Source organism: Schistocerca nitens, chromosome 2, assembly GCF_023898315.1.
Source record: "Schistocerca nitens isolate TAMUIC-IGC-003100 chromosome 2, iqSchNite1.1, whole genome shotgun sequence".
NCBI lineage: Eukaryota > Metazoa > Arthropoda > Insecta > Orthoptera > Acrididae > Schistocerca > Schistocerca nitens.
This window is the reverse complement of record NC_064615.1, coordinates 957,420,511-957,437,100: the sequence shown is the minus strand read 5'-3', so window position 1 is coordinate 957,437,100 and position 16,590 is coordinate 957,420,511. Positions and strand designations below refer to the sequence as shown.

At 42.9% G+C, this 16,590-nt stretch overlaps 1 protein-coding gene across 1 annotated transcript in view; it reads left to right on the top strand.

The window, feature by feature from the left end:
- LOC126235467 (odorant receptor Or2-like) overlaps positions 1-16,590 on the top strand; it is a 78,992-nt gene that overhangs the window by 18,544 nt on the left and 43,858 nt on the right. The window contains exon 2 of the mRNA XM_049944189.1: positions 15,754-16,520. Within this exon, the coding sequence (XP_049800146.1) occupies positions 15,754-16,520 (767 nt within the window). The remainder of the gene's footprint in view (positions 1-15,753; positions 16,521-16,590) is intronic.

Genomic DNA, 16,590 nt, shown 5'->3' with positions numbered 1-16,590 from the left:
GGAATTTACACTAAGGAAGCCGCCCAACACGATGATATTCACAAGACTTACCCAAAAACAAAAATTACGATTAATTTTCTAACCACTAGTCTACACAGTAAAATATACACGTTCTCTGGAAATCTTTCAAGTTGGACTGCAGCCGGACAGATTACTTGAGTAATGATGACAAAATCAGGGGCTGTATTTAGATCTAACGTCGTTTATTATTTTTAAAACATGCTACAAATTTCGACACCACAAGATGTTTTCTTCAGTTGAGTTGTCGTCTGGCCATGCTGGACTTGTTATTGCAACGGAAGGTACGGAATCCAATTAAATTGGATTTCTGGAGTCTACTTGCCATATGGGTTGCATTCGTTGGAAGACTGCAGAAGGTTTCCCAGTTCTGCTGTTGATGTCTGCGACTATGTCTCAGATGTTATAGATAAAGATGCCGAAATCGGTGTGTTGGTCAGTATCTTGTAGTACTTCTGCTGTACTACAATTTGAGCAAGTACACTTTCGCTTTTCATGCACATTTTATTTTAGCCCTAAGCAAAGACCAGGCCATCCAGACTGGTAGTCTTAGTAGTAGGACAAAGCGGTTTGTGCCCCACTCTACATTGTTGTAAAATTTATTCAAGATGGCGGTGATGACGTCATCCAAGATGGCGGATTTTGGCGGGAAAATAGGCCAATTGGGCTACCTCCACTAAACTAACCATTCTGAAAAAATGGCGTGAAGTTTGAATTTTGGCGGGAAAATAGGTAAATTGGGCTATGTCCACTAACCTAACGCATGAGAAAAAACGGTGGCAAATTTGAATTCCAACAGGATAATAGCAGGCTTCTCTTTATTATTATTTATTATCATTTATTATTATTTATGTTCATTTATTATCATTTATTGTTATTTATGTTCATTTATTATCATTTATTATTATTTATATCTTTTATTATCATTTATTATTATTTATTATTATTATTGTCCTACCTCCACTAACATATAAAATCGCACCAAGTTCAATCATTTATTATTATTTATTCAATACGCCTGATTTTGGTGGCAAGAAAGCCATTTACGCTACATCCATAACAAAAAATCGCTCACAAGTTCAAATTCCAAAACGGTAATTGGTCACACATACGAAATAGGCCACCTCATCCTACTAAGTTTGAATTTTTTCGCTGTCACTTATCGTTTCACTCATAAGCTATCAAAATCGCGTCAAATAATAATAATAAACTGCACTTACACTAATCTAAATCACCTCCTGTGAATTTGTGGGAAATGGACTCAAGTCTTTATTTCAAACAGTACGGTCATCACTTGTTCTCCAACATACTTAGTACACATCTTTGAGATCGCATCAGCATCCACCGTGCTCGCTACGAGGCCTGGAGTCCAACTGTGTCTTAGTTCGTATCTCATCCACCGGAGGACGTCGAGTTACAGTTGCAGGGGAGGATAGAGATCTGTGCTATTCAGGAATCCATTTGTGCGGTGTATGTGATTAGACAATAGCTGGAGAGCAGGTATAGAGAGAGAGCCCACTTTGGCATGCTGGTCCTGTGGCTGAGTGGACGGCTGTTTAGATGGACAGATATGTGGCTTTGAAATGCCGCCGACGGCGCTCGCATTTCCGACGAATGGTCAAGACAAGGTCTGGTTGCAGTAAATGAGATCGTCCTGTTTCTAGACAGGCTGCAGAAGGTAATGGATATGTCTTTCTCGGACTTAAATTGCAGATATCAGATGCACAAAAATCTGGAAATGGGATCAGCTGAACGATGTGTAGGGTGTGACTAAAGCCAAGTTGGAATTTTACTGTAGCATGCAGGTTCGGGAAAGGTGACACGTTTCGCACTGGGTGCAGCCATCTTGAATAATGGTAATTGTGTAATCAACTGACGTGATGACAGAGCGCTCTGGTGGTTGTGATAGGAGCTAAACACAGTTGAACTTGGAGCCATTTTTGTTAGGTAAACGAATTGTATGATCTTCCGCCAAAATTCAAACTTCCTACCAAAATCGGACATCTTAAATGAGGCCCTCTGCCGGTGGCGATGTGTACTAACTCATTTGGACTCCGGACCACGTGGCGAATATACGCGCATGATATAAATAATAATAAATAATAAATTATAATAAATATTAATAAATGATCATAAATGATAATAAATAATAATAAATAACTGGAGCAGCTGTCCGAATGCAGAGACCTGTTGGAGTGTATCGATCTGTAAGACTTAACTTTGATGTCCTCTAGAAGACCGAATAGCGAAGTAATAGTATGTGTGGGGTGGCTTTGGTGACGAAGTCAGATTTTGAGAATATGATTGATTTGGGTTAGAGTGTTATTCGATGGGATGTAGATTGTTCAGTTGACTACTTCTGCACATTTGCTTCCTTTATTTGGTTGAGTGAAGATCGATTGTGGTGTGTTGGATACACGTTTGTCTGTTCTCTAGACCTGGGACAGATCTTAGTTGACATGTAAATTATAGCCAAGATCTCGAATATGTTACATGAGTGAGACCGGTATTCAAGAGTGGAAATATCATTCTGCGTATGTTTGTTTCTAGTTAGTCAGTGGTTTACAGCATGCTTCACATAGATAAAGTTCAGCGTTTGTAGAGAATTAATTTGAAGTCTATATCTTGGGAATTATGATGAACTAGTGATCGGTAGGGTGTAGCCTAGTGCATGATATTGAGAAGTACAGCTAAAATCGTGTAATATTATGGAGAAAGTAGATGTATTCTTGCAGTCTATGAGTCTGAGGTTGTTTGTAGAAAAGCGAACAGACAAGGAAGGAGAGACAGTAAGGCGTTTCTGCTTAGGGGGGACGATACTGAATTTGTAAAAAGAGTTCTGAGGGTGACTTAGGTCCGCTGATGTAAGAGGGAAGATTAACTCTGAGTGTCGGGTCTGTAGAGAGAAAGAGCAGGTTGACGGTGCTTTCCTAGGATTGGAGAGCATTGGGGCATATAGACGCTGTAGGAATAAAAAATTTTTTTTCGCATGCTGTAGATATATACTGGATAAGTGCACTGTTTTGTGTCAAATGTGTATATACTGTATTGTAAAGTTAATGTGGTTTACATTGTGTAGCGTTTGTATATGCTGCATTGTAAAGTTAACATTGTTTATGTTACGTAATGAGTAGAGAGGAAGTCGTAAGGACGGTACAGATATTTACAGAGTAACAGGGGTCAAGAGAGTGTATTTCCGATACTTAGCTCATTGTCGAATGCCAATCAATTGAGACCGCGAACGTAACATTTAACTGTAACAATAATGACATCAATGACTTCAGTATTCGAGAGTGCGAATATCATTTTTTGGTCTGTTTGTTTCTAGTTGTTCAGTGGTTTACATAATGCTGTACATAAAAATTGGTGTGTTCTTGTAGTCTATGAGTCTGGATATGTTTGTAGAAAAAAAAGGGAGCAGGCAAGGAAGAAGAGGAGAGAGTAACGCATTTGTGTTGAGGGGAAGCGATCGCCGAATTTGTGGAACAGTTCTGAGAGGGACTTCCGTCCGTTGATGTAGAAGGGCTCATTACCGCTGAGTGTGGCTTGTGTAGAAAGAAAGAGCAGGTTCACAGTGCTTCCTTAGGAATGGAGAGAATTGGGGCATGTAGTGGGTATTGTAAAGTTAATGTGGCTTACATTGTGTAGGGTTTGTATATAATGGATTGTAAAGTTACTATTGCTTATGTTATGGGATGATTAGACAGAATGACCGCGTGTGTGTCGGTGTGTGCGTGTGTGTGTGTGTGTGTGTGTGTGTGTGTGTGTGTGTGTGTGTGTGTGTGTGTGTGTGTGTGTGTGTGCGTGTGTGTATAGATGAGGGGGCCGTGGAGGTAATTTAGCGATCTCTGTAAAGTCAGCACAGAGAGCCTCAGAAAGAAAAGCAGGATGGTACTTCGATAACGGGTCCTTAGGAAATTAGGCCTGTAAATTCGATAAGAAGGAATAAGAATGATTAATCGGTTGTGCTGGGATATAGGAGGGTTGAGAACATTTGCGTATGTTGAGAGCTGGAAGGGTAGGAGGTTAGGAGCGCATTCAGTATTATTTTCGTGAACAAGTTCTGGTAGGGTAAGAATTTGGATTTACAAATAAGCTGAAAAAACACGAAAGCGAGAGTTAACTATTTCTGGGGGGCACTATACAATTTTGGAGAGGTTGCACTCCGTCTTCAGGCCGCAAGTGGCCCATCGGGACCATCAGACCGCCGTATCGTCCTCAGTTGAGGATGCCGATAGGAGGGGCGTGTGGTCAGCACACCGCTCTCCCGGTCGTTATGATGGTTTTCTGTGACCGGAGCCGCTACTATTCGGTCGAGTAGCTCCTCAATTGGCATCACGTGGCTGAGTGCACCCCGAAAAATGGCAACAGCGTATGGCGGCTGGATGGTCACCCATCCAAGCGCCGACCACGCCCGACAGCGCTTAACTTCGGTGATCTCACGGGAACCGGTGCATCCACTGCGGCAAGGCCGTTGCCTTTGGAGAGGTTGACTGGGCTCATATTTTTTTTTACATAGTATGATGATCGTTTTAGATTGTGAGGGGAGGGCAGCGCTGGGATGTGTGCGGACGGTGTGTGTGTGAACTCGCTCTCGGATATTCTGACAACAGAAGTGAAGGTGGAGATGTGTCGCAAATGGGCCGGCAAGCAATGGAATGCGGCCTTAACCCATGTGTTGGACCACACTGTGTTAGGAGGGCGACAGACGGTGCGCGCGGCCTGACTTGGAAAGCCATGTTCGGCGTCTAGGTGATATGAATTTCTCCGGTGTTAGGTGTGAATGTGGCTGTCATCAAGTCATGTTTGAGGGGTTGAACAGAGACCTTTGAGTGAATTGAGAGCTGTCAGACGTGTGACTTAGTGTGGGACAGGTTGATTGCGTGCATCTGTTGAGTTATTTTGCTGTGCGTTATTTGAACATATTAGGAGTACTGAGTGTGTTTACAGTTATGCGTAATGCATTATTTAGGAGCAGTTGATATTGTGCACTGAAATTATGAGCTGTGTGTGCTGACTGTGCAACATGACCCCAGCTACATGAGGACGAGTGTTTTTTGTATGAGAGTGATAGATATACTCGATGCCTAAATAAAATGTACGTTAAGTATTTGTGGGATGATATATGATATGAGAGAGTTAGATTTGATTCTTATTTTTGCTACTTGGAGGTTTTGTTAGATCGAAAAGCGGAGGCAAGTAGCTACGAGCACGCGAGGGATGTGATTGCAGCATATGTCAGTCTCTCAGCGGCTAACTACAGGTGGGGTGAGCGATGTTCTCGGCTTAGGCACTGCGGGTGTGCTCTGGCCATGTCCTAGATCGTGTGGATTGAACAACAGTATTCGGTTCATTATTTAGTTAGAATATTGACAGAGGAGTATGTCCGATGCGAGTATAAAGGTCCAAGCTGTCACATGGGTGGACCCGCGCTCGTGGTGCGTGAGAGAGGCAAAGCGGACGATTTTGAGTCATAAGAGGTGACTTAGGTTAGTGGCTTCGTTTGTCACAATTTTCTTGTTTTGGTAGCAAAACAAGAACTGACCATGAGAACTCGAACAGGGCTTATTTGTATAGACAAAACATGATATAGGTTTTAGCGTGTCAAGTGATAGAACTTTCCAAACATCTCGGGCGGTTGTGTGAGGTAGGTATCGGCAGATTCAAACCTGTTCAGAAAAATAAATTTGGCGTGGAACATGTACTTCGTCCGGCACATGGTCGACAGGTTCCATCCTGTCCAGCGTTAAGTGCTCGCGGGCGCGACAGGATGTTTACGTAGTGGCCTCTGGAGCAGTGGGTAGCGCGGGCTAGGACGCCGGTCGGCACCTACCTGCCCCCGGAGCCTTCGGAGAGAGACCCGCGCGTCAACCGAACAGGGTAGGCCGTGCGTACGTCAGCCGCGCTCTGCAGTTCGTTGTGTGAGGATCGCGAAGTCAGTTGGGACACACCTACATGACCGCAATGCCTGAAATAAAGAGTCCTTTTCCCCAGCTTGTGACTTTTCGTAGTACAAGTGACGAGATTTTTAATAATGTATGTCCGGGTGCTGATTTAGAAATACGTGGCTAGATTCAACTGTCCCGCAAAGCAGGTTGCGACTGGCCTATAGATGGGTGTGACGTCAGGGCAGATTCCACTTTCGAACAAACTACTTTGGAGACAAACGTGTGGCGGGGCATTGCTTGTCCCACAAAACCGCGTGGTGGATCGCGAACCGACTGACCAATGTTTACCGCCGTCCGAGTGGTCCTGTGACGTCAGCGGCGGTTTGATCGCTGGACCGGGGGCGCACGTGGGCTACCGCTGACCGGTGGGGCCGGGGGGGTAGGTCCCTCTGCTGGTGACGACGTGAACTAAACCATTTGGAGCATTAATTAAAACTTCCTGTCTGAATTGCCGTGGTCCATGTATAAAACTTTCTCTTCCCCTTCCTGACGTTTCATTGCCGGCTGCGGGCAACATCTTCTGAGGTGAGTCGGCGACTGGCTGCTAGGCGCTGGTGGTCCCACTTATATAGAACACTTAGATGGCGCCACCACTCGTCACGTGCTTTCGACTTTAAAACTATCTCTGGCTAGTGCCATCTCTCTCGATTACAGGTAATCGATTGTCACTTCGTTGGTACAAGGTCGAACGCCATATCTTGTCTAGTTTTAATCCTTCTTCTTTTCTATTAAAATTATTTCCGTGCTTGTAGATCTCTATAGCTTCTCTATACATGCGAGTATAATAATGCGAGGTCCTAGCTATCACGTTTGTCTCACTAAATTTTATTTCGTGATCACCGTCTTTGAAAACGTGTTCCACTACAGCTGATTTCTCAATCTGTCCCAATCTACAGTCCCTTCTGTGTCCCGTTAGGCGGGTAATTAACACTCCTTTTACTTGTCCAATATAAACCATGCCACAGCTACACGGAATTTTATACACACCTGGGGTAGCTAAGGAGTGTCGTGCGTCTTTCACCGACCTTAAACTTTCACTAATTTTCTTGGTAGGTAGAAAGATTGTCTCCACTTGAAACTTGGCCAAAACTTTACCAGTACGGTCCGTGATGTTATGAATAAATGGAAGAAAATCTTTTCCAGCCGACGGTTGTTGTTGTCGTATATTTTCGGACACTTTTCTTCTAGGGTGGAGTGCTCGATCTATTTCCTTGTCAGTGTACCCATTTCTCTTGAAAGCTGTTCGCAAATGGCTTAATTCATCTTGCAAGTGAAAGACGCACGACACCCCTTAGCTACCCCAGGTGTTTATAAAATTCCGTGTAGCTGTGGCATGGTTTATATTGGAACAACTAAAAGGTGTGTTAATACCCGCCTAGCGGAACACAAAGGGAACTGTAGATTGGGACAGATTGAGAAATCAGCTGTAGCGAAACACGTTTTCAGAGACGGTGATCACGAAATAAAATTCCGTGTAGCTGTGGCACGGTTTATATTGGAACAACTAAAAGGTGTGTTAATACCCGCCTAACGGAATACAAAAGGAACTGTAGATTGGGACAGATTGAGAAATCAGCTGTAGCGGAACACGTTTACAAAGACGGTGATCACGAAATAAAATTTAGTGAGACAAACGTGATAGCTAGGACCTCACATTATTATACTCGCATGTATAGAGAAGCTATAGAGATCTACAAGCACGGAAATAATTTTAATAGAAAAGAAGAAGGATTAAAACTAGACAAGATATGGCGAGACAGTTTTAAAGTCGAAAGCACGTGACGAGTGGTGGCGCCATCTAAGCGCTCTATATAAGTGGGACCACCAGCGCCTAGCAGCCAGTCGCCAACTCATCTCAGAATATGTTGCCCGCAGCCGGCAATGAAACGTCAGGAAGGAGAAGAAGTTTTATACATTTCCAACTTCTGCTGATGATTTTTGATAAGGAGAGACAGATTCTGTTCTCTTCTGGCTACGCCAAGTGAAGAAGGTATAATGGCATTGCGGTCTGAAATTCGCGTTACTCATGATTTTCCTTCTCTACCAAGTAGTTGTTAGGTTGAACCACAGTAAAGTGAGGAGTCGCGACACGTAGAAACTCTATCAGCAGTAACCTTTCTTATACTAGTTATTTACTTCTAGTGACGAAACAAACGCTATGTAGGGTCACAGGACGCTTATTCCATCTTTTATTTGAGCTTCTGTATGTCGATAAAATTGGTTCTGAACGGGGAATGCAACTCAGACCGCTCTTAACGCCGAATTTGATCCCTTCGTGACAATACAGCTCGACTACAAATCGTTGTTTGTTCAAAACTGCAGATTCCTCAACATCTCCACATACTGCGCGTGAATGTGTTCGAATCCTGGCCAGGTACTAAAGTTTTCATTATGTAGTATCAACCTCTAGCATGAGAACACCTATCTCCTGGTGGATAATAATTTTGATTTTTAATGTATTTTCATTCGTTGTCAATACTAACGACATCTGACGTTTTTCACTCCCAGTGAGACACAGAACTGTTTGCGAGATCACTGTAAGTTCAAGGATGTTATTCCGAGCTGCTGGTGGAAAAAAATTCGGTAGCTGACGTCTCTTTGTGTGCAGTCAACAACGATATGTGTAGGGTTCGATTCCCAGTCAGCACTGCGTCATATTATTTCTAGTTCAAACATACTCACATGTCGCTGCTGGTGTCACAAACCTATATTTAACGTTCGTTTTCTCTAGAATATAACAGCGATAGGTGCCGGGTTGGAGTCCTGAGAAGGAAAAAAGTAATGTTTCGTCTCGTCATTTCAGTTAAAACATCTAGCTACTGCCGAGAAAATCCGATATGTCACAGTTGATTCTGCTTCGATAACAATCCGATTAGGTTCTGGGTTCCAATCCCTGTCCAACATAAAGCTTTACCTCAAGGCATTTCAAGTAAGTTACTTGTGAAGAAGCAATATTTAACATTTCTCGTAGTTCCTTGAAAGGACAATAGATGCTGGGTAGGAATTCGCATCCGTTAAAAATATTTACGTTACGTAATTTAAAGTTGATATTTGCTAACTGATACTGTCTAAAGTCGAGGTATATTACTCTCTGTATGCATAGTCAGGAATGACTGTTAGTTTCTGTCGGTCACGAAGTCTTTGCTTAGTCTGCATGACCTGGGTTTGAATCCATATGCAGAACGAGACGGTTCGTCGTGTCATTTGAAGTTCATACATATTCTCAACTAGCTGCTCGTGAATAACTTAAATTTTTAATGTCATTTTGTGTTAAATAATAAGTACAGTATGTTACTTTGAAGAGGAAATCATGAATACGACGAACTTACTACGTGAATTACCTATCTGACGTAATAATGAGAGTGGTAACATTTCAGGTATGTAATTTATTGCAATAAATGCTAGCTTAGAAGCCTTAAGGACAGTCTGATCTGTGATAAGGTGTTCTCTGATATTTTTAGTACCTTGGTATTACTTTACATCTTGAGTTATTGCGATACAGAGCAGTGTTTTCTAGTGGTGACTTGTTTTCAATAGTCAAACGACTGTACCAAGGAGCATTTAGAGGACCTGCGAGACAGCTGCGTTATGTGGGTTGCATTAGAATCAGGCGAAATGCAATTCAGGTCGTTCGGATACTTTTGAGCATGACTGTACATGAGTCTGTGTTTGTGAACTACGACTGTGTGCTAAGACTTAGCGGAGCTGTGCTAGGGCGAAGAAATGTTAGCTCTGTGCTCTGTTTTTCTTTTCTGCTAGACTGTGACAGCAATAAATGTATATAAAAAAATTAGATGAATCACGCATGCCCAGTTCATCTCTTATTGCTCTGGAGTTACATTTGCCCTGCTTCGGTTTACGCTCTATCAGTTTAAGATTTACACTCCGTTAGTCATCACCCCGCAAAAAAGAACTCCACAATAATTTACCCCTAAAAGCCTGCAGTTCGTTCAGATGCTCTACACAGTATTTAGTAATAGTAATTCAGATTTACAATTTCCGTAACTGTCTGTTATTTGCATGGTGATGTCACTGTCTGATCATGCGACACCCCCTGCCCAGTTTTTCCCCTGTGCTGGAGGTGCTGAAACATGGCAGCCAAGTGGTGGACTAACATACCTCATATACAATTAATTTTGAAACATTTTAGCCTAACCCGTATGAAGTTTCTACCACTTCATGAATATATGGTGGTGGGTTAAATTGGTGACTGCGAAGACCGAGCCACTAACAAACGTCTTAAGTTCCCTCTATCTCTGTAGTTAATTGCATGTATTTGTTGTGCTGCATGAATCTTATGGAGTCTTGGATGAAACCTCAGGGAAGGAGTGGCTGAAGGTCGCTGGCGACCAGCCCCCAGACCTTGCTAGGGGGAATAGGCGGCTTCTAAGAACTGGGCTGTATTGAGCAGGGCTACGGAGACCTGGACACTGGCGTTCAAGCCGTGTATTTTCTGCTCACCTACAACAGGACACTAGCGGTGAAGAAAGTACTGACCATGGCGACCACGGTCTGTGTGGTCCCAGAGTCTGCCCAAAATCAAGCAGTGTAATTAACTGTGTCAAATGTCCGGCCAGTTTAGAATAAATAATTTTTAGAACTCGATCTCTCTTCCTAAAGAACACACTGGTGGAATGTTGTCCTGGAAAACTGGAAAGTCTGGTAGGGGGATATTCATCTCTGTTTTCTGATGTGAAGCTTGGTGGCTGTTTATTGTTCCATTTTTTTCTTCTCACTTATTGGGGAAGGATGTGTGAACAAGTGGAATAAGATATTCTGTCTCTCACAAGGTGAGAAAGCAGCTCATTGTGTGATCTAAAAGTAAATCAGCTAGTGGGAGTTCAGGATGCCGTGTTCTATAAATTTCGGATGGGAAAACAGCCCATTTGGGGAATTAAAAATACACCTGAGAAGTGGAGTTTAGGAAACTCACTGGAGAACTTATAACACACTTACTTTGCTGGGTACTGGACCACTGTTTGAAAATATATCTCATTGTCCAATGTTTAGCGGAGCCTTCTCATTAGTGGAGTATTCTTTTTCACCGGTTTACTATAGAGCGGAGAGAAGCCAGAGACTTTTTCCCCACTGTGGCAGGAGACACGAAGGTGGCTGCTCAGCACTCGCAGACATGGAAAAGTGAACATTCAGACTCCGGTCATGTGGCAGAAGCTTGACTTGAATTTCTGAGGATCAGCCAATCACGCAAGGCTTAATCACTAGCAGGTGTCAGCAGACTCCACCATATGCAGGATTTGGCTCCCCGACTCATCAACTTGGTAATATTATTTTGCAACGGAGGCTAACCGTTAAAGAAACTAACCGTTAAAGAAACCAGCTCCACATTTTTTGGTCTGATGTTTCTAAAATTGATTATGTTCCATGATTCAACACGTTTTCAGAGATTCGAGTGTCCATCAATGACTGAGCAGACTTTGCAATTTGCATGCAGATTCCATATGTCTCACTGGCAGAATCGGCCCAATCATTGCATACCCATCCGTGGATATACTTCTTCGAGGATAATATGCTGAGAAGACGGCCACTCCCATCCCACTTTTTCCTTGTGGGATTTGCCAAACCAGAATCTTATTTAAGTTCATTTCAATGTTTGTAACTGTTAGTTCGTCTTACTTTGTAATTTATTTCTCACATTAATGTGTAATTATTTCTTATTTTTTATGTATGTGCTTATGAGGAATAATTGAAATCGATTGGAGTTAAATTGGGTCAAAACTTTTAAGTCAGTAGTTCGATAAACCATCTTCTATTTAATTAAACCTTTAATGTTTTTGTGAGAACCAATACTCGGAATATCGCTCAATCCATTTCCCGACGTATTCCTTTCCATATCTTAGTTCATGGGGATAGATCTGTCTCTCGGTCGGCACAACCAGTACAGATCATAATAGCAGCTAAAACACTTGCTAGCTTGGTTGACGTCTAATACTTTTAACCCATTCTTATAATTTATGTAAGCTTTACTTTTAAACTTTGCACTGTCGCCCGTAACACTTTCACAAATCAGTGAGCTCCCTCAAAGTGCATCCCCTTTTGAGCCTCACACTGATACCATGACAAGGATTGGCCTTTGTGCCACCGTACGGTGCAAACATTCGTCATTCACATAAAATTCAGAAAAATTTTCCTCATCTTTTAAGTGAAGCATGATAGTTACAAGTGCTGGCGACATAGCTGTACATCATGGCCACGCTTTGAGTAGCTTGTTTGAATAGCCTGTTCGTCAGTGGTTGGCAGTGATGGAAATGTCATCCGAGAAGGGAGCTCACGCGCAAAACATATGTTTGGCAGCATGGGGCATAGCAGTAGCTGAGTGGATCGGTGGCTAATATCTCAATTCGACCTGTGGGCATCAGTGCCCAATTGGTGACCATAAGACAAGTGTTCCTATTGTGTAGTCTGACTTATGTTAATGAGTGCGCCATCGAATGGTGCTTAAGCTGCAATGCTTTTACAGATGACACGGCAGAAGCATGTTCTACAGCAATCGCTGACTTATTATCTTTTAATTGCTACGCGGGCGTTATCTACAAGCGCCCTGGCCCGGTGAGTTGTCGTTTAGACACCACAGATGTCATTGATACCCAGAACAAGGATCGGGATTAATTTAAGGAAAGCACGTGGGAGGATGGCCCAAATTGATGCATCATTCATCATTTCCAAACAAGTATTTTTATTTAACAACAATTCTATCATAAGCCGACTAACAGTTAACAGGATTCTTGCCAAATTCATACAGATAGTTAAGGTTTTTAAATTAATATCAGAATGTATAAGGACATATCCATTATGCATAAAATTACAAACGGTACTCGAAGAACATGTCAACTGTACAATACAATGGTGGCTCGATAACAAACAGTTAACTGATTCAGTAAACATGCGGCGGCACTCTGTCTACGGGACTAGCATCGCAACTGTGGGCTAATCCCACAGCAGGACTTGAATACAAGTTCAACAAACGTTAAATAAAAAATATCTCCCGTGCAGCAGTAAGCTCCAGGCCTACTACGAGACAAGGAATTAGACACAAGAACATATACTGTTGGTATCCGAAGTCCATTAGCCACGTCACCACTAGGAAGTACAGAACCATGTTAAATTTTCATTTTACCCACGACACTAGGGAGCGTAAGGCAGGTGACGACACTTTAGTGTCATAAGACAAAATCATTCGCTCCCGTATAGACAAGATACGGACAAACTGGCCAAACGCTACCCTCGTGTAAAAACCGGAGCAAGCAGTAATATTTTACTGGTCGGCCACAAGGCTGTTATACATAAATTAAATAATTAAATAAACTAGCGGGCTCCTAAAACACTATTACAACGATAATAACAATTAAATCCTTAATTTTTTAAAAAAATATACATCAAGGAACTCAGTCCTCAGTTTGCCCAAAGGCTTTCATCACACAAGGATCTTACAATAATAGAAACACTGAGTAAATTATTTCCCCAAAATCACTAAAGTTAAGTCCAAATCCGGCGACGCTCCCGCCGCTGCACGACACCAAAAGAATGGAAATAAACCACTCAATGGGAGATCCGCAGATGCGCGTCTGAACCGCCAACGCCTCGACCTCGTGCGATGGCACGAAAACCGACGAAGCGGAGGGAAAACGCGTCCATGCCCTGGACCAGCAGAACAGCAACAACGCGTCAACCACTACCGATACAAGGCTGTCCACATATAACAAACAACAAGCAGCATACAGGTTTGATAGAAATCAACATACACAGCAATACTTAAACAGGCAATTAAATATTATTCTGAAGGAAACCAACTATTAAAACTTCAGTATAGGAGCGACCCCCTCATAAACATTGCAAGTTAACATTCTTAGGGGCTAACAAGAAACATTGCACAAAGTCATTTAAAAGAACAATTACATAACATTTCAAACAAGATTAAATAAGTCAAGGTAGACTTTTAGTCAGGAGATTCATCGGCGCCTCATAGAAGGCTCCTGAAGGGCTAAGTGGAAGGACTGGACCTTGACGGAGGAAGAACTTCATTCACTCTTTACTGCACACAAAGTTGAACTCTGTAAACTACTAATTCAAATAACAATCATAACGAAACATTTTCCCAAATGGGTGGTTACCAGGTGTCTAAACAGGCAAAGTTTGCCCTTGAGACAATAATTCTGATACAGATGCAATCAGTAAAAGCAACAAACTAGGATTAAATAACAATTCCTTGAACAGCTTGGCGTTATAGTGAATACTAGTTACAAATCAGACGGCAGCAGCCGATTTACGGTAATGCAACTTTCATGGAATTATTGTACCACGATTACCTGTAGAATCATAGGGATCAATAGTTACATATCAAACGGCAGAAGGCAACTTACGTTAATGCAAATCTCATGGGATTGTAGTAATGCAATTACAGCAAAATGCTTTCTATGTTAAGTATCTCGAGCACTAGAATAACGACAAACTGAACAGTGACAAAATTGACTTACAGACAGTAAATTACGCGCATGGAAAATGCATTCGTAAATGAAAAATTATATAAGCAACATTAAACATACAAGTCTTTCATCTGAAACACAGCCACCGCCTGAAAAAGACAGGCAATAATTACATAAACAGAAATTCTTTTTAAACTCTATCAATCAGTACCAAGGCCAATAACTGCTTGCATAAGAGGCAGAGGTGGACGACAGGTTACTGACTTGCGCAGTTCCTGAAACTTTGTCTCTTGACTAAATCATCTATTGTTTCTGAAATTTTAGTCATTTGTTTGTCGGTACATACACATTACACCCACTGATTTCCTTTCCATTCGGATAATTCCTTGCTGGTGCGTCGTTTTTTTGTCTTTGAATGTATGCAGATAAGGAGACTGAAGATGTAGAATGTTAATCAAGTTTTATTTAAAAAGCTTTAAGAGTTTTCACATAAAACGTTCGGAAGGGGTTACTTTCCAGCACGCCCTATTAGTTGTCTAGAACATATTGAAACTTCTTTATTAAAATATTTTACTTAAACTGCTGAGTGAAATTGAATGCAAGTGAACCTACTTTCTCTTTACTTATTCTTATCATGTCAACACTGACCCACAATATTCTACCGCAACGCAGTCTGACTGCTCAAAAAAATTACAACCTGACTTCAAATAATTAATTCAAAAGAATGGCCCTGACTAAAATGAAATCTGAACATTAACCTATACATTTCATTAAGCACTTACCTCACAAAAATCTTCATTGCGCGAACTACTGCAATACAGCGAGCGTCAATACTGCCAGCTAAATAAAAGATCCTAACTACTAAAGCCACTAACTACTAATAGGCATGTGGTTAGCAAAGGAAAGATTAGGTTGCAAACCAAATATTGTATTTTTTACCTTAATAATGTGACATCCAGTTCAGACACGAATCTAAATCGTCATTGACATCCAGTACAAAGATTTATAATCATGAATAATATTCAATCTCCAAGTCGAACATGTACAGATCGTTAGCCTACGCTAACACTTCAGACCTCTACCCTCCATCAATGCTAACTTCTCACAATTAACATCCATCACTGCTGACGACTAATTTCCAACTGCCCAACACTATGGCGATTAACTTCCAACAACGAGTCCACCCAGCCACAGAGTCTCTTACAAAGAAAGCGCAGTCAGAGATCCAATTCAAAGCGCTACACAGTTCTGCCAACACAGAAGCAGCCCACTTACAATATGAATGCCAGCGCCACTTCGCTGTGCGGAGCAGCTGTCGCTCACTTGCTCAGTTCCATCGGTTGCAGAAGCCGTGGTCCGAAGAGGAGGGGCAACATGGCAGTGGGCGCACGCTGGCGGGCCAGGTGCTGTACCTGACGGTGGCCGGGATGTGGCCTCGCGGACGTGGAACCCCGTACCTACTGTATGTGGCGCTGGTGCAGCTGTGCGCCGTCTCCTACGTGGCCGTCGGTCTCGTCAGCATTCACACCGCCCGAGGGGATGTCAACAGCATTTCATACACGCTGCTGCACACGCTCGAGGTCTTCTCCGGAATGGTCAAGGCGGGGCTCTTCTTCAGCAAGAGGCGGTCATTTTACCGGTTGGTGCGAGATCTGGACCTGATGGCGTCCGACTACTTGGACCGCCCCGAGCTGGAGTCCGCACGGCGCTGGGCCCGCCGGATGACTGTGTCACTGAGTGCCTATATATTCGTCGTCATCTTGCTGTGGCTGCCGACGCCGCTGCTGACCGGCGGCGACCAGAAGATGCTGCCGATGGTACAGATTCACGGTGTGGACTGGTCGCAGTGGCCGGGGGCGTATGCTGCGCTCTACGCCCTCCAGTGTGCCGTGCCCCTCACACAGGTCCCCATCGTCATCGGACTGGACGGCTTCTTCGTGGCGGCCATGCTGTACGTGGGAGCCCTGCTGCAGCTGCTGGGTCAACGCGTCTCAGGTCTGCGGCTCGCCGGTGACGGTGCAGCAGACCTGTCCGGCGACGCGGGTCTCAAGATGCGACAAATGCTGTATGCGGAGCTCAGTGCCTGCATCAACAGCCACCAGAAAATCACAAAGTAAGTTTGTATAAAGGTCGATAACGTCTCCTGGGACATATTGGGAGATAGAAAGGAACTGCAATACGTT